Source organism: Rhinopithecus bieti, unplaced genomic scaffold (assembly GCF_001698545.2).
Source record: "Rhinopithecus bieti isolate Rb0 unplaced genomic scaffold, ASM169854v2 scaffold_20175, whole genome shotgun sequence".
Classification (NCBI taxonomy): Eukaryota; Metazoa; Chordata; class Mammalia; order Primates; family Cercopithecidae; genus Rhinopithecus; species Rhinopithecus bieti.
The window spans coordinates 1981231-2000146 of NW_016809984.1; the positions used below are offsets into that span (position 1 = coordinate 1981231).

Genomic DNA, 18916 nt, shown 5'->3' on the forward strand with positions numbered 1-18916 from the left:
AAAAAGGAAAGAAGAGATAATGTTTGCAGATTTAGGAATTTTCATTATATAGAACTTCAGGGGCCCGTGGGCTCTAATTTGTGGAGATAGCATAAAGACAAAGAATTAGAAAATCAGAATTCTCTTCTGGAGCCTACATCGGGGTTGTCCTGAGAAAAGATTACGATATGAGGAACATAATCCATGGTGTGCTTAGCAGCCCAGAGTGCAGCAGACAGTTCTTGACTCATGCATTTGGCGGTGAGACTGGAGACACTTGCTGACGGTATGGCCTGTTGAAGCTGTGCACTCTTAATCTTAGCCTCTCCAAAACTCCAGAGATGAATGTCAGACAAATATACTCCCATTATGAAGAATATTAAAACAAAAAACCAATGAGGAAAGTTAGCAGAATTCATAAACATTTGCAATAGGTAACCTGAAGGTTTAATTTTAGCATCATGAGATATGAAAGTTTGAAGAGCTATAGTTAAATGCACACAAAACAGAACCGAAAGCTGAACAAGAAAAAAGAGACTCTCAGAAACTGTTAGATAACTTTTTGAAAAGCATTAAATGGGATGTCTAGAAATGATCCCTAAAATGACTGAAAGAAAATGGATAAAGTGAAGAGCAGATTAATGCTCATTGAAGAGGTTATTATTGATTTCAAAGACAAATCTGAAGAAGTTACCCAGAACAACACAAAAAATTAACTGTATAATATGAAACAGAAGTGAAGCAACAGAGAAGAAACAATGGAGGTTTCAGTTATATTAGAATATATGTAACATTTCATAAGAATTTCCCATTTATTTTTATATGTCATTGAAGTGTAAGAGAAAGAAAATAAGGAGAATGATAAGAGGTGATATTGCGTGTGATGGTAGCTGAGAAATTTCCAGGACAACTAAAGACCTAAAACTTGAGTTTCAAAAATTCAAATAAATCCCAGGTTAAATAGTTACCTCAGTGTTAAAATAGAAGAATATGAATGATGAAGAGATGATTTTTAAAGCAGTCCAAGAAAGATAAATATCTTGCAAAGGAATAGACTGAGACCAACAGAAATAGTGAAGAAAGAGTGTTAAAAATATCTATAAATGCAGATTGTAGTCCTCATTCATCAAAGAGACAAGGAGACCTCGGCAGTTCATATTCTGAACCCTTGGGCTGGTTACCTGAAATATATTTGGCTGAGTGTTCTCATTTGTAAACTGAATTCAATTTGCAGAGATTTTTTTGTTTTGTTTTGTTTTGTTTTGTTTTGTTTTTTTTGGAAATAGAGCCTTGCTCTGTCGCAAGGCTGGAATTCAGTGGCGTGATCTCAGCTCATTGCAACCTCCGCCTCCCGGGTTCAAGCAATTCTCCTGCCTCAGCCTCCTGAGTAGCTGGGACTAAAGGCACACACCACCAAGCCCAGCTAATTTTTGTATTTTTAGTGGAGACGGGGTTTCACCATGTTGGCCAGTCCTGCAGAAATTTTAGAGAGATAACTTTAAAAATGAGAGTCATCTAACGTGTAGGTTCAATAAATCTTAGGTCCCTATCAATTCTCTGATAAATCTCCAACCTAGCACAGTTATTTACTCTCTGAAATTCTGGTAACAAAGGCAAGCACAGGTTACTTTTGCCTGATTCAACCAGGTTTCAGACACAAAGTCATCTAAAATGCAAATGTAGTAGTCTGATAGTTCGTTATGCAAAATTAACATAAAGAGTTGCCATTTAAGGAAATATGAAAATGTTCCCTCTTATGAACTTCCTGCTTGATAACTGAGTTTGATATGCATAAAGGTGTGGTGCTCCCAGAAAGACATGGCTTCAGTGCAACTGGCCATCACACAACAGAGCTGATAGAAGAAGGCACAGCTTTATTGGAGGAGATCACAGAGGAGCTTCTAGTGGCTTCCATGACCTCCTCTCCAACCCTCTCTGACTTCAGCCTTGCTGCCGTGGACAGTGCCAGTTCCCATTAACCTCCTGCTGACTGTGCCCTTCCACACTGCCTGCTGGGGATGTTGCTGCTTCCTGCTCTGGGGCCTTCTCTGATATTACCTGAATTCACTTGTGCTGTACTCAAAGACAGCCAGAGGTCCTGATGCTCCTGGTGGAACAGGACAGGGGGACAAAAGCTCCAACCTGCCCATTCACGCAGATACTCCAGAGAGCACCCTATGCTCTTGGAGGTCCTGATGGATTCCATCTCCTGTTGCCCCAGCACAAATAGAATATTGCACTTTTATCCTGGTTTCTCCTTTCCCTATTTTGTTTTTCTTGCTCTCTTACTTCTTCCTGGAATCATTTCCCAAATAAGCTACATGCACCCAAGTCTCCCCATCACAGACAGTCTTCAGAGACAGACTAAACTGTGGCAGTGATGGAATGAAGCAACCATCCAAAGACCCTTCCTTTTGAAGGAGACCACTGTTTATCTTTTATTCATACTGCTACTCATTCATTTAAAAAGTCTTATGATGATGTATACAAACTAATCTTTTCCAAATCCATTTGGATTCATCTGGAGTTCCCAACATTCTCAGGATGGCTCTCTGCTCCCTTAAAACTTCAAACTTATTTTGAACTGAATACAGAAGCAGAATCTGCCTGGACTCAGATAATCATTCATTCCTTTCTTCATTCATTCAACAAACATTTAATAAGTTACAGGTGAAGACTAGATTCAAGTTTTGTGGGACACAAAGCTGATACATTTTAGGTAGCTCTTTGCAAAAGAGAATGCAAAATAGCGAAGTGTTGAAAAGATCCTGTGCAAGTGAGAAGGCCTGAGGTTATTCTTCACTGGCTTCATGGCAACTCCGTAGGTACTGTTCAGGTACTTGGGAAACACCAGTGCACAAAACAGACAAAGCTTCAAGTTGAGGTAGACAATGTTAACATGTAATTATTATAATTTATTATACTTAATAATAAATTAATTTAAAAGTAGAAGGATACATTCCTGGTAGGTGTTTATCTCCCCAGAGAAGTTAGAGTGTTGCTGAGAATACCAACATTCTTGGTAGATCATACCTGATGTAGGGAACGATCCTTAGAGCTCTGTAATTCTATGTGCCTTGCCTTGCAAAATGAAGGTCCTGATCTCAAAAGCTTTTTTTTTTTTTTTTTTTTTTTTCCCTGCCCTGGCCCAACCACGAGGATTGGCTCCTTTTCTGTATGGCTCTTAGTCTCCCAGGATCAGGTGAGTTCTGAGCATAGATAAGAAAGTCCTTCCTGGGCTTGCCAGGCCCTAACCACGGCCTCCTATGGGAGTGCTCATGGGCCTCCTCCCTGTCTCCACTTCTGATTCTGTGTCCTCTCTCACTGGAGCATGATTGTGGGAATTACTCCTCCAGGTTGCATCAAGATGTGCAATAGATAACCTACTGTATCTGAAATAACTATTGCAGTGCTATGGACTAGATGTGAGTTTTGGACCATAGCACATTTACAAACCCATCAACCTTCTCCAATTTGGTGAATATAAGATCTTCTGGATGGGAATAGAGCCTTTTCCTGTGACCCTAGAGGCTCCAGATAGGTGCAGTTCTGGATGAACATTTCATCCACATTCCTAATGATTAGCCTCCTCTCTTCTTCACAGGAAGTACAGTCACTCAGGGGACTTAGGTGGTGCAGTGTGTGCAGCTTTACCTGAAGCAAAGGAGGAAAACATGCCCATAAGAACACACAGCACCCAGAGCTTGGACAGTGACACTCCCATCAGGTGTAATGAGTATGAAATAAGTCTTCAAACGGTAATGACCTTGAACCTTGAACTTCAAACNCCTTTTCTGTATGGCTCTTAGTCTCCCAGGATCAGGTGAGTTCTGAGCATAGATAAGAAAGTCCTTCCTGGGCTTGCCAGGCCCTAACCACGGCCTCCTATGGGAGTGCTCATGGGCCTCCTCCCTGTCTCCACTTCTGATTCTGTGTCCTCTCTCACTGGAGCGTGATTGTGGGAATTACTCCTCCAGGTTGCATCAAGATGTGCAATAGATAACCTACTGTATCTGAAATAACTATTGCAGTGCTATGGACTAGATGTGAGTTTTGGACCATAGCACATTTACAAACCCATCAACCTTCTCCAATTTGGTGAATATAAGATCTTCTGGATGGGAATAGAGCCTTTTCCTGTGACCCTAGAGGCTCCAGATAGGTGCAGTTCTGGATGAACATTTCATCCACATTCCTAATGATTAGCCTCCTCTCTTCTTCACAGGAAGTACAGTCACTCAGGGGACTTAGGTGGTGCAGTGTGTGCAGCTTTACCTGAAGCAAAGGAGGAAAACATGCCCATAAGAACACACAGCACCCAGAGCTTGGACAGTGACACTCCCATCAGGTGTAATGAGTATGAAATAAGTCTTCAAACGGTAATGACCTTGAACCTTGAACTTCAAACTTGGAGACCTTTCTGGATGTCATTTAACTGAGGTATCCCTGTAGGCTGACATACAAGTGTCCAGAGGTTAAATGAAGAGGAAAATAATTCAATTTGGAGTTGAATTTTGTGCGGGAAGTCATAAAAGGCAGCAGGACTGCTATGACAATGTTCTTTAGCCTAGAGAAATATTCATAAAAGTGAAAATGGTATTCAGATAAAGAATTTCTCATAATGGAAATAAAATATACATAGAAGAACAAATTCCCCTACTAAAATCAGGGAAAAAGTTAAGGAGTTTATTAGATTTCTTTCAAAACAGACCTAAACATTATTCAACTCTGTTATAAATAATTTGTTCCTGTGGGGAAGAGAAGGGGTGTGGCAGGTTAGCTCTGCAGTTCAAGCATTTAGCAGGGACAGTGACATCATCAAGTCACTTAGAGCCCAACTTCAATTTGCCCACAGCAGAGCTGGGAAACACAAGATCCTGACCTAGAGCTGAAATGGGCACCAGGCTCTTCTTCTATGTGGCCCTTTGTCTGCTGTGGGCAGGTGAGGACTGGTCACAGGAGGGCCTCCTTCCCTGGAATTCCCAAGGCCTCAATGCAGGCTTTTCTATTGGGATGACAACATCAGTATCTGTTGTTCTCTATTACAGGACACAGGGATGCTGAAATCATCCAGAGCCCAAGACACAAGATCACAGAGACAGGAAGACAGGTGACCTTGACATGTCACCAGACTTGGAACCACAACAATATGTTCTGGTACCGACAAGACCTGGGACATGGGCTGAGGCTGATCCATTACTCATATGGTGTTCCAGACACTAACAAAGGAGAAGTCCCAGATGGCTACAGTGTCTCTAGATCAAATAAAGAGGATTTCCCCCTCACTCTGGAGTCTGCTGCCTCCTCCCAGACATCTGTGTATTTCTGCGCCAGCAGTGAGTCCACAGTGCTGCACAGCTGCCTTCTCTCTGCACATAAAGGGCAGTTAGAATGATTGAGATAGTCTGTGCTCCCAAGTCCCAGCCTTCATAGGAGTCAGAGAGCCCTGGCTAGGCTGGGGGCCATAGAGCAGGGGCCATATGACCCTTGGTGTTGAGGTCCATTCCTACCCCAGTCTCAGAACAACTGGAGGGCACCCCAACACCCTTAGCTTCTGCAGTTCCCTATTTCCTTTTGTAAAATGGAAAAGGCATCTTTAGTTGAGATTCCTAATTTCCTTGACAACTTGAAACCCACCATATTCTTCTCTCCCCTAAGGGATGGGTGACTTTTCCATCTACGCTTTCCCCTACCCTCTACTACCCTTCAACTCACAATCATGAATCTTTGCCTATGTGGTCTCTGCTCCTGGGGTGCCTTTCTTCTAAGGGTAATAGACCCACGAGGTCCTGTATCATTACCCATTTACCTACCTCTTCATCGTCATTTTGCACCATGTTTTCCCTGGCTCTCTGCTCTAGTCACGCTCCCCTACATGCAGTTATTTCTTCATATGTGTCCGTTGTTTTCCACCCTGGGGATTGTTTACATAAATACTTTCTTCTGCACTGAGTGTACATACCACCCACTTAGTCCTACATCTCTACTTCATTTCTTAAATTAAAGTGTATTTCAGGCACACTTGCTCTTAATTGTAAAAAGCAAAACAGAAAGTTTGCTAGAAAAATTTTTAAAAAATATTTTATGCATTCACTTGGGGGATGACTTTTTTAGAGGAGACAAAAGAAGCCACAAGCCAAAAGAACAATATTCATAACGCTAGTTGCATTAAATTGTTTCAAGCCAAAACACACCATAAAAAATAAAAAGTTAAGCTACAGCCTGGGAAAGGCATGAGGAATACATACAAATGATGAGAAATCAGTGTGACAGAGAACATTCAGTGTGACAGAGAACATTCAGTGTGACAGAGAACATTCAGAACATCACTGAATACCCGTAGCTCCTCCATGGTTTCTGGCCTCCCTTGCAGTTGGAGGGTTGAGAACGTGTCACCAGGTTCTGAATAGTGGGATAAAATGATGTCAGCTCATTTCAAGCCTGGCCCTTAAAAATATTCTGTGGCACTGTGTTGAGAGTCTCTAAATGTACTCCCATGTTTGGAGTGTTGGTATATGGCATAGAGTTGTCCTCATGGCTAAGATTTTTTAAAGTGTCATAGTAAATACTCTGCAGCAGATCATACAGAGAAAACACACAGGTAGAATCTGGAGGAATTCACAGGCAGGCTTCCTTATGCTCTCTTCCTCCCAGGAGGGGTCACACAGAGCTCTCTCTCCTCCCAGCAGCAAAAATGCATTAACACATGTGCACTGTTTCTGCCAAGGCAGCCCATTACAGACTTAGCATCCAAGAGGGTTTAGTAGAGGCTGTTCACACAGGCACCTACTGTCTAGCATGAACCAAAAGTCTAGATCCCAGAAGGAAATCTGATGTTCAGCATAATTATTATTTGCAACACCAGTCTAGGCACAATGAGCCACCCCTCTCAGTCAGGAGAAACTTTACGTCAGTTCAGGACACTGTTCACCAGCCAAGTTCCCAGATTTCAGCCAATCTTGCAAGCAGGACTTTCTAAGCACTGCAGTGTCCAGCATTCTGTCAACTCTTGTGCACAGACACTCTTCAACTCTCTTTTGCCATGTCTTGAACTTGGGAGCTACAAGGTACAGATTGGCTGATGATAATACGGAAGCAGCCTGGCTCACTGGGTCATAATTTGGTGGACAATCACTGAAGAAAGCTGCTCATGCCACACTGGACTTTGTGGTCATGGGAAGTAAAACTTCATAAAGCTACACTGGCGAGATTTTAGGATTTGTTTTGTTTTGTTTTCTGTAGCACAGCTGTTCTTGTCTAAGAGAATTAGTATCTAGAATGACTAAATATTCTTATTACTTAATATTAAGAAGACAACCCGGCCGGGCGCGGTGTCTCATGCCTGTATTCCCAGCACTTTGGGAGGCCGAGACGGGCGGATCACAAGGTCAGGAGATCGAGACCATCCTGGCTATCACGGTGAAACCCCGTCTCTACTAAAAATACAAAAAATTAGCCGGGCATCGTGGCAGGCGCCTGTAGTCCCAGCTACTCGGGAGGCTGAGGCAGGAGAATGGCATGAACCTGGGAGGCAGAGCTTGCAGTGAGCCGAGATGTCGCCACTGCACTCCAGCCTGGGTGACAGAGCAAGACTCAGTCTCAAAAAAAAAAAAAAAAGAAGACAACCCAATAAAAACAGCAATACTGAGGCTGAGTAGGCAATTCACACAAGAGTGAATATAAGTTACCACTAAACATGAGAATAACTTTTCAACCTTACTCACAATCAGAATATTGTAACCTGAAACAGTAAGTTATGATTTCAAAATTACTAGATTGGATACTTTTCCAAGGAATGACAGTCCTACATTTGAGTAGACATATGGACTAGTGAGAATTGTTCATATATTTATTACAAAAAACAATTACAACTACATCAGAAAACTCACTGTGGGATATATTGTGACAAACCACATTTCTGGAAAATTTATCAGTGTATTTAAATCCCTTGGGTTCCTTTCATTGTCTTTAAGTTCAATAATGGAGAATGCCGCTGTCAGTGTTTTTCCTGTTTTGATGGCAGTCTTTCCACCTTTTAAAAAGTATGGTAAAATGAGTGTAACATATAATTTTCTCAATTTATTTTTTAAATGTACAATTCAGTGGTATGAAGTACATTCACCTTGTTGTGGAATTATCAGCATTATCCGTTTCCAAAATTATTTTCGTCACCCCAAACAGAAACCTTGTACCCATTAAGTAATAACTTCACTCTCCCTCTCCTCTGGCAAACTCTATTTTCTATATGAACAAATTTGCCTATTGTAGATAATATATTTATATGAAATCAGGGAATATTTTTCCTTTTATTTCTGGCTTCTTTCACTTAGCATAATGCTTTCCAGATGCATCCATATTGTAGCATTGATCAGAACTTCATTTCTTTTCTTTCTCAATCATATTTCATTGTATGTATATAATACATTTGTTTATTCATTCATTAGTCAGTTGACATTTGGGTGGTTTCCACCTTGTAGATATTGAGAACAATGATGCAGTCAAGATTGGCCTGAAAATATCTGTTTGATTCCTTGTTTTCAATTCTTTTGGGTATATACCTAGGAGTGGAACTTCTGGGTCCTTTGGTAATTCTGTTTCTCATTTTGAGTAACTACCAAAATGTTTTTTTGTTGCAACTGCACGATTTTAGCTTTCCACCGGCAATGTCCAGTTTCTTCACAACATTTCCAGGACTTGTTATTTCCTTTTCTTTTTCTTTTCAAAAATATGATGCTGACGATTACTATTTTTATAGCCATCCTAGTAAGTGTGAATAATATCTCATTGTGGTTTGATTTGCATTTACCTAATGACTAAAGATGTTACAAGTCTTTTCTTGTGCCTATGGGCAATTTGCATACCTCTTTGGAGGTAATACTTATTTTATTTGATTGCGTTTTTAGAGTCTCTACTGACTTTAGATTTACGCTGGTGTACTGTGATGATACTGGAGGAAATTGAGATTAAAATTCTCTTGGGTGATGTGTTATGGCTAATGTTTTTAATGCAGTACTTCTGAGACATTTTTGGTATACTGTAGAAGAGAGAAATAAGTAATTTATTGGTACTTCTTAGAATTAGATATTTTACAAAGAGAAGAGAGATATAAATAAGAAACGGGAAGATGAGGAAGAAATCTGTGGTGCTGATTTGAATTGGAGTTATCAATATGAACTTAAGATTTTAAAGATTATATACGTCCTAACTCTATCCAGGGAAGGGTCTAAAATACAATACAAAGTAAATTAATGGCTGTATTTGCTTTTTGTTTGTGTTCCCCAGTAACAATAGGTACATTACTTTATTCCAAATGTTATTCCTTATAAAAGATTACTTGCATATCAAGGGAAAGAAAAGTGTTAGATGATCTTTTGGTAGAAATTAAGAAAAAGATCAGAATCAAGAAGACAGGTTCAAAATCCATAGAAGCCATTTCAAGGGGCTCCGTTAGCCAAATCTGGGTCAATGCAAGCATTAAAGAAGAATAATGAGGATACTGATTTATAACAAGTTATAAAATCTATGAGGCTATAATGACAATAAAAGAGATGGATAAGAATGTCTTTATAACGGAAGAATGCTAGTTGATATATCTAATTAGAAAATCAATGTAACCATTCAATAATTACAGACAAATTCCATCAGTAGATGCCTAAACTAATAGTCTTTGTTTCCTTCAGTACTTTGAATTATACTGTTCTGCTCTCTCCTGGCCTGTTAGGTTTCTGCTAAGAAATCTGCTAAAGGCTGTACTGGGGCTCCCTTAAATGTGGTATGTTTCTCACTGCTTGCTGCTGTTAGTATTGTTTCTTTGGCTTTGATTTTGGTAATTTGATTATATCGTGTCTTGGTGAACCCCTTTTTGAGTTAAATTTGATTGGCAGCCTCCAAGCTTCCTGCACCTGGATGTTGCTGTCTTCCCCCAGATTTGGGGAATTTTCAATGATGATTTCCTTATATATGATTTTGGGGCCTAACAGCATATGTACATTGTTTCAAAGCATCAATACACGGATTACTATTTAATTACAAAGGGCAAAGGGCACATTCACAATGGAGGGATCTGGGATCAGTCATCTCAAATTTAGCATTGCCAAAATGCATACAAATGACATTCCACGTTCTTGTGATTGACTGGATGCAATGGGAAATAGGCATTGTCTATGGTGTGCATTTCGCAAGTAATTAACCTCTAATAATATGAAAATTTTTACTGTGAGCTGTTTTACAAGTAAGCTGACCAGGACACTTCAAAATCTATGGTCATGAAAACAGAAAATATGGTAAGTGGCTGGAGGAGATGTATCGTTGAAAAGTAACTAAAGAGACCCGACAACCTCCTGAAATACATGATCTTTGATTTTGCCCTAGAGGAAAAAGTAAATCAAAACCAAGGGATGTGTTGAGGCAACTGGAGAAATTTGAATGTAAAGTATATACTGGATAATGATGCTATATGAATGCTAATTTTTTGAGTGTAATAGTGACATTTGTGGTTATGTAAGATAATGCCAATTGTTTAGAAGAGACATATTGAATTACTAAGGAAAAAACGTTTCAGAAACTAAGGGTAAAATATACAGAGAGATGTAAAGGTCACAAAATGTTAACAATTGGTATACAGATGTACATTTTAAGATTCTGTTTGTTTTATTGTTCTCTAAACTTTTCCATAGGTGTTCAGTTTTTAAATAAACTTTGAATGAAATGTATTAACAGACCAAAATAAAATGTTGGCATTATTTCAGTATAATGTTGGGTATCTCTTATATTTAGTTTTAATATCTTTGAAATATTCTGTCAATATCATAAATAAATATAAAAGATAAAGTCTTTTTTAGCCCTATAAAATACTTTTTTCATTGGAGACAGGCTAAAATTTTCAGAAAGTTTCAAAAGAAGATAAGATAATTTACAGTTTGAGTACAAAACAGCTTGATATCTCTGAAACCGGCACAAAACTTAGTTAACAATGCAGGCAGGAGGCCATTTAACAAATGTTTTCCCTGTGTCAAGATATTCTGAGCATTCTACAATTTGGCCAAAACTCAAAAACTTTCAAAGGTGATTGAATGTAAACAGAAAAATAGTGAGTTTGCCAAGTTAAGGCTGGGCAGTACGTATTTGTGTAACGGGGAGAAGGGCTGCCTTAGTCTGTCTTCTGCTGCTGTAACAGAATACCTGAGGCTGGGAAATGTATAAAGAGAAAAGGTTTACTTGGCTTACAATTCTGGAGGCTGGAAAGGCCAAGACCGGGGCACCAACCTCTAGGCTTCTTTTGAGGGCTCTGTGCTGTGTCACAACATGGAAGAGAAGCAGAAGAAAGAGCAGGCCTGTGCAAGGAAAACCGGGATGAGCAAGACCCTCACTTTGTACCAGCCTGCTCTTACAGTGACTAATCCAGATCCTGGAGAGAGAAAACTGACTCCTGGCATTAATCTTCCATGAAGAGTCCAACCCCATGACCCAAACAACTCCCATGTGGCTCAAAATCGCTACATTGAGGCTCAAAATTGCTGCATTGAGGACCAAGATGAGTTTTGTTGGGGACAAACCACAGCCAAACTGCAGGCAGGGCTCTGGCAAGACAGTAGGAATAGATGGAGCTGAGAGGAATTCCCTCCAGTTCCTCACAAACACTGTCTGATATTAGCCCTGATTCTACTGAGGACAGTATAGACATGGCCCCAGTATTTCTGACCCATGAATTGAGAGCCTGAGCCTGGTAACTCTGAGCCATTGGCTGGCAGGCAGCACTAGGGTTTGCTGGGGTTGGCTTGCTTTTGAATCAGGGGTCAGTGCTGCCTGAGGAGTTAAGTTTAAAGGAAAAGTGTGGCTTCATCCCAGCATTCAGGATCTAGTTGGCAGATGTTGTGAGTGGCCAGTGGAATGTGAGACATTAAATGGAAACTCTTCATCCCCCATCGATGCAGGTAGGTAACCTCTGTTCAGCAGGGAAATCCCAACTGTAGCAAATCATTGAGTGAAGAATGTTCTGGGCTTGCATGGGGATAGATGGAGGAGAGCCAGGAGCCAACCCGCATGTTCAGAGACCCATAGAAAGGGAGAACCACTTCCTCCTCAGGAGAACTCAGAGAAACCTTAGCAATTCACCTGTACCCCACACCTAACCCATTCCAGTTGTGCCCTGGACGGTGGACAGGAGGATGTAAAGGGAACATAGGAGAGGGAGTGGACAATTCCAGACCTCTGCAGATAGGCTTATCTCAAATAGCCCTGCAAATATTCTGAATAAGAACCAGATGTCCCAGGCTCTGGCTTTTTCTTCCCTGAGCAGCACGATGATGCCTCATTCCTGCCTTGACAAAGATTCTGTCAAGAATTTATCAGTTGTGCTGCCCAGGAAGCAGGTGCGGCCCAGGAACAATGAGGAATGTCCTCCCTGGACTTGGCATGCCTCACTCGCAAGCACATCACATGTAGGTCCTGTGACTGATAGGTTTGATAGACGGATAAGTCCTGTTTCCAGCCACCAGCCTCTATCCCCTGAATGCTGTTGTCACTCAGAGCCACAACCCTGGTCACGAAGATGGAGCAGGTAGTGGCACCTTAATGTGAAGAAATTTTCCATCATGCAATGATTGCCTGGTACCTACATGAGTTTGACTCAAATCAGCAGTTGTTTACCTCAGTGGTAGAAGATTTATGACAGAGACAGATGGTTCTTGTAATTCTATACCCACAGGTGTTCACCTGATAACCTTGACATGTGTACTGTAGGTTTTGGGGATTTAGTGGAAATCTCTGAACCCGCCTTGCTGAACACATATATCCTCGTTCCCAGCTCTCTGGATATGCATCTCCTTGTATTGTTGTCTTATGCCAACTCTCAGGTGCTCCATCCCATAACTCTTCCCTTTCTTTACCCCTTAGGCAATGAATAAAAGTATATTTGTGACTAATGTAGCCCCATTAGAAAAAAAAATGCCAGATACTAGCCTCTGCTGTTCAATTGTAAATTACACTAAATCTACAAGGTTTTTTTCAAGATTTCAACAAATCTGATTTTGGATTTCTTACAGTATCCGCAATGATATTTTCAGGGATAAGAGAGTCCCCACCCATCTTATAAGATATCAGAACTTTCATTACACAGATGACCAAGAACCATAGGCAGAACTCTGATGAAGACTTGGTACACAATGCATCATGAAGACCGTACAGAAAAGAAAAAACTGGTCATTGTCCTTCACAAAAAATGAACCCTTCCAACTCTCTCTCAGGGTATTATTTTACCCCTTTAGCTTAGAGCATGTCAGCTGGCTCAACATGCTTCTAGGATAAACCTGTGTCAACTACCCCAGCTCCCGCTCTGTCTAAGCTCAGAGCAATGAGAAGATGGAGAACCTGGTAAGACAGAAATGCCCAGAGAGAAGGATATACAGATAAGACACAGAGGTTACGAATTGCTGTCTGTACTTTGAGTTGCCTTTGACACATTCAAGTAGAAACATCTAGCAGAGGATGGGTTTCATGCGCATCCATGTGAAGAGACCACCAAACAGGCTTTGTGTGAGCAACATGGCTGTTTATTTCACCTGGGTGCAGGCAGGCTGAGTCTGAAAAGAGAGTCAGTGAAGGGAGTTGCTCTCTGGCAGGCAGGGGTGGAGGTCACAAGGTGCTCAGTGGGGGAGATTTTGAGCCAGGATAAGCCAGGAAAAGGAATTTCACAAGGTGATGTCATCAGTTAAGGCAGGAACAGGCCATTTTCACTTCTTTTGTGGTGGAATGTCATCACTTAAGGCAGGAACCAGCCATCTGGATATGTATGTGCCGGTCACAGGGGATACGATGGCTTAGCTTTGGCTCAGGGGCCTGACAAGGGGCCTGAAGATGCAGTGGGTGATCCAATCCCCCAAGCCCCAGAGATGTGAGTGAAGACAGTTTGATGAACTTACACACAGTCCATGAATATGCTAAAGCAACTTCTAGCTCTGTTTTAGTTCATAACAATTGGTTTCTAAGAACTTAGGCATTTGTGGAGACAAAGATGTCACTGTAGGAACTGCCATATAAGGACGGGGCGTCCCTCCTCCTCTGCTCCTGTTCACAAGGACCCTGAACTGGCAAAACTCTCATCCTGCCCTGACCCTGCCATGAGCACCGGGCTCCTCTGCTGGGTGGCCCTCTGTCTCCTGCGGGCAGGTGAGTCCTAAGAACACCATGATCATCCCATTGGAAATTCCAGTGATTACTTCAGTCATTTCTGTATTTCTGTTTCCAAATTCTGTCTTTTTTCCCCAACAGAATTCACAGAAGCTGGAGTTGCCCAGTCCCCCAGATATAAGATTACAGAGAAAAGCCAGGCTGTGGCTTTTTGGTGTGATCCTATATCTGGCCATGCTACCCTTTACCGGTACCGGCAGATCCTGGGACAGGGCCCAGAGCTTCTGGTTCGGTTTCAGAATGAGGGTGTAGTATATGACTCACAGTTGCCTAAGGATCGATTTTCTGCAGAGAGGCTCAAAGGAGTAAACTCCACTCTCAGGATTCAGCCTGCAGAGCTTGGGGACTCGGCCGTGTATCTCTGTGCCAGCAGCTTAGCCACAGCGATGCAGAGACACTTCCCTCCTGTGCACAAAACTGCAGGGCTCTCTCCTCTCTATCAGCTCACAGCAGCCTTTCCTTATTCCTCATCCTCCCAGGGAAGAAGCGGGTTTTCAGATATAGCTAGGATTCATACAGTGGGAGGAAATGAACTCTTTCTTAAAACATGAGCACTATAATTGTTGGTTGAAAATATGCCTTAGGGATTTGAAAGACTTCTGGGTGGGAATTCAGGAAACCAAAACTGAAAGTGATTTATCACAGACCTAGTCCTCAGGGGCAGTGATGATTGTTCTTCTATAAAAAATGCGTACAATGCTGTATGTTAATTAAGAAGATAAATACACAAACTTGAAAATAAAAACATTTAATCACCAAAACATGTGTGTTAAACTTTAATAATACAGATATTGATTTCATGCAAGTAACAAACAGCAGGCCCTCCTTCTGCCCTTGTCAGCATGTGAATGATTTGAATCTTATCCTGGCTCTGGAATCTCTTCTTGACCTCACACTGGATGTTTCATGCAATCAAATCTCAACAGATACTATGTGTTTGGAAATCCTTTCCCTCTGTTTTTGTGGAAATATGACAATAATAATACTATTGTAATGATGATGATGTTGATCATTTCAGCTATTTCATTCCGCACACTTTAAACTTCAAAGAAAGGCACACAAATGGTTATCCTGGAAACAATTCCCAAATCTTAGCCCAAAATGAATTTTGCCTCCCCGGAGTGCTTTAACTTTTCAATATAACAGACATAGCCCAACACTATAGTTAGTCCTGGGCCAGCTACTTCAGAGGCTGGTGAGGACACTTGCACTTGTCTGCCCATTTCCTTGTCTGTCCATTGAAATAGCTCCTTAATGCATTAGATATTCCTGCCAGAACTTCGGAAGCAATGACCTGCCCCTGGTCCAACCGTCTCCTCTAATAATGCACTGTGTGTGTCCGACTGTAGTCTCTACCCTAACATCTGCCCGGATTCTCTTGTATTAGAAATCATTCTGAAGTACTGGTTAGAATGCTTGGGAAGGCAGCTTCCTGGGAATCCTCTGAAGGACCGTGGCTGTCAGTGATTCCCTTGTTACACTTCTTGAGAGCATCTTGTATTTCACTGAACGTAGGACTCTCAGTTATTTCAGTCTGTCTGTTCCTGTTCACCTCTGAGATCTCTGTGGCTTGCTTGTGTTGATTTTCTTTTGTGCTGCTTCTCGGTCATTTGTTTGTATTTTTCCTTATAAACCTGATTATTTTCAACATTGTGCCAGACACTATGGTTGTAGAAATAATTTTTGGTCTAGAATGACATATCTTTCTCCAGAGATAATTTTACTGTGCTTTGTAAAGTGCACGGATGCATAAACAATCCAGGACTCCCTGAAACAGAATCCAAGGCTTGAGGTGTCCTGGAGCCCCTGGAGAGCAGGTTTCCTACTAGTTCATTGTTTCTGTTCAAGTTCCTCAGTGGTCACACTCAGTGAAGTCTGGTCTTAGCCTTTACCCCCAGCCTGTGAGTCAGCTTCCTGAGAGCTGGGCTGAGATCAGCAAATGCCCCTAAGGGCAGTGACTGCTGTGCTCACTCCCCAGGCTCCTGCCTTCTCCAAGATTCTGGACCAGTTATCCCTCATAATGTTTTTGGGATATTAATTAGCTGCAGTTTTTGTTAGTGTGGTAATTTACCCAACAATTTAAATAATAACAGAAGGGTTAATTTTGTTACAAGAAAGGGGTCCTGATCCAACCCCCAAGAGAAGGTTCTTGGATCTCATGCAAGAAAGAATTCAGGGTGATTCCACAGTGCAGAGCCAAAGCAAGTTTATTGAGAAAATAAACTGGTGAAAGAACAGCTACTCCATAGACAGAGTAGGGCTTTCCCAACGGTAACAGGAGGAGCACATCTACCCTAGGTACAATACTTGTTTATATATAGGACAAGAAAAGATCGTTGAGAGATGTGCTCTGCTACAAGGGTTTGTGATAAAGGATTAATTTTCTTAATTACTATTTTTGCAAGAAGCGATATTATAATCTTTAAAGTGAAATTTGAAATGTTTCTGTTCTCAAGATGTTGGGGTATCATGACATTCCCAAGTCTGGGTCTGTTTAGTAAACATTATTAATCTACTGCTTTAACCGTAAACATCTAGAGGTTAGGAATACCTGACTTCCTGGGAATGCAGCCCAGCAAGGCCCAGCCTCATTTCTTTCACTTAAGATGGAGTCACTCTGGTTTGAACGCCTCTGACAGTTTGAGTTTCCTCTTCTGTAATTACTCAGATGGAGATCAGATAATTTTATTTAAAGTTTTAATGTTCTTTGAATTTCAATGTCAGATTCTTAGTCTGTGATTTGCTTGATATTTAACTTAAATAGCATAGAGGAATGTTATACTGAAACTTTAATTTCGAGGAAAGGACTTTTTTAAAACTTGAAGGGGATTTATAATCTAACTGGGACACTCACTTGGTTTTGACATTTTATCATTCAGAGTATTATTATGTTGTTAATTACACAACCTTCGACGCTTCATTGGAACAGGGTAATGAGAATAGAGAGTAAATGTTTAAATTTGATCAGATCTTTGACACACCTGACTAAAACAAGCAATGAGGAAAGTATTACCTATTTAATAAACGGCGGTGGGAAAACTGACTAGCTATATGCATAAAACTGAAACTGGACCCTTTCCTTGTACCTTATACAAAAATTAACTCAAGATGGATTAAAGACTTAAATGTAAGACTTAAAACCATAAAAACCCTAGAATAAAACCTAGGCAATACCATTCAGGACATAGGCATGGGCAAGGACTTCATGACCAAAACACCAAAAGCAATTGCAACAAAAGCCAAAATTGACAAATGGGATCAATTAAACTAAAGAGCTTCTGCACAGCAAAAGAAACTACTATCAGAGTGAACAGGCAACCTACAGAATGGGAGAAAATATTTGCAACCTAACCATCTGACAAAGGGCTAATATCCAGAATCTACAAGGAATTTAAACAAATTTACAAGAAAAAAACAACCCCATGAAAATGGGGCAAAGGATATAAACAGACACTTCTCAAAAGAAGACATTTATGCAGCCAACAACCATATGAAAAAAAGCTCATCATTGCTGGTCATTAGAGAAATGCAAATCAAAATCACAAAATCACCAAGTGTACCATTCATGCCAGTTAGGAATGGTGATCATTTAAAAAGTCAGGAAACAAAGATGGCTGGAGAGGATGTGCGAGAAATAGGAATGCTTTTACACTGATGGTGGGAGTCTAAATTAGTCCACCATTGTGGAAGACAGTGTGGCGATTCCTCAGGGACCTAGAAACCAGAAATACATTTTGATCCCAACCAATCTCATTAACTGGGTATATACCCAAAAGATTATAAATCATTCTACTATGAAAGACCACATACACGTATGGTTTATTGCAACCACTATTCACAATAGCAGAGCTTGAAACCAACCCAAATGCCTATTCAATGACATGCCGAATAAAGGAAATATCGCACATATTATGCCATGGAATACAATGCAGCATAAAAGAATGAGTTTCATGTCCTTTGCAGGGACATGGGATGAAGCTGAAACCACTCATTCTCAGCAACTAAACAAAGGAACAGAAAGAACCAAACACCGGCATGTTTCTCATGCATAAGTAGAGTTGGAACAATGAGAGCATATGGGCACAGGGAGAGGAACATCACACACCAGGGTCTGTTGGGGCGGAGGGGTCAAGGGGAGGGATAGCATAAGCAGAAATACCTAATGCAGATGACGGGTTGATGGGTGCAGCAAACCACCATGGCCCATGTATACCTATGTAACAAACCTGCACGCTGTGCACATGTACCCCAGAACTTAAAGTATAATAAAAATAAATAAATAAAACCAAGTTAATCAGAAAGCAGAGAGTGAACATGGAATTTACTTCATTCCTACACCGTCGTGACTCGTTTGTGCCATGTTTTGTGCGCACACCTGAGGGGCGGGGGTCGGAACGGGAGGGAGTCACAGGTGTGTGGCTATCATCATTTCCTAGTTAAACCCAGTCCCCTGGAAACATGCTTGGTTCCACATTTTCCATTTGGGGGAACTTCCCTAAAGTAATACACTGGTTTTTGTCTTTCCATTATTTGCCAAATGTTTCCCATGGGAAGGGAAATAAGTTATCTTATTTAGTCTACTCTTCATCTGAGCTTAGTCTCTCTTCATCATCACCCTTTCATCCTGGCTACTGGGAAAAAAAGTAGATTCTTTTGGTGCTTCTTCAACATGCACTAAGATTAGTGGAAAAACTTTCTTTTCCTTACAGGGTTGGTCTGTAGTTTGCAGGGGAGAGAGAATGATTTAAAT

At 41.0% G+C, this 18916-nt stretch overlaps 2 gene segments (V, D, J or C); both read left to right on the top strand.

The window, feature by feature from the left end:
- The first annotated feature begins 4075 nt into the window (after positions 1 to 4075).
- LOC108541520 (T-cell receptor beta chain V region C5-like) lies at positions 4076 to 5517 on the top strand. The segment is given in 3 exon segments: positions 4076 to 4358; positions 4838 to 4921; positions 5028 to 5517. Coding segments are annotated over 2 exon segments (396 nt in total).
- An 8543-nt stretch (positions 5518 to 14060) lies between these two features.
- Positions 14061 to 14717, top strand: LOC108541485 (T-cell receptor beta chain V region CTL-L17-like). The segment is given in 2 exon segments: positions 14061 to 14145; positions 14248 to 14717. Coding segments are annotated over 2 exon segments (519 nt in total).
- The last annotated feature ends 4199 nt before the right edge of the window (positions 14718 to 18916 follow it).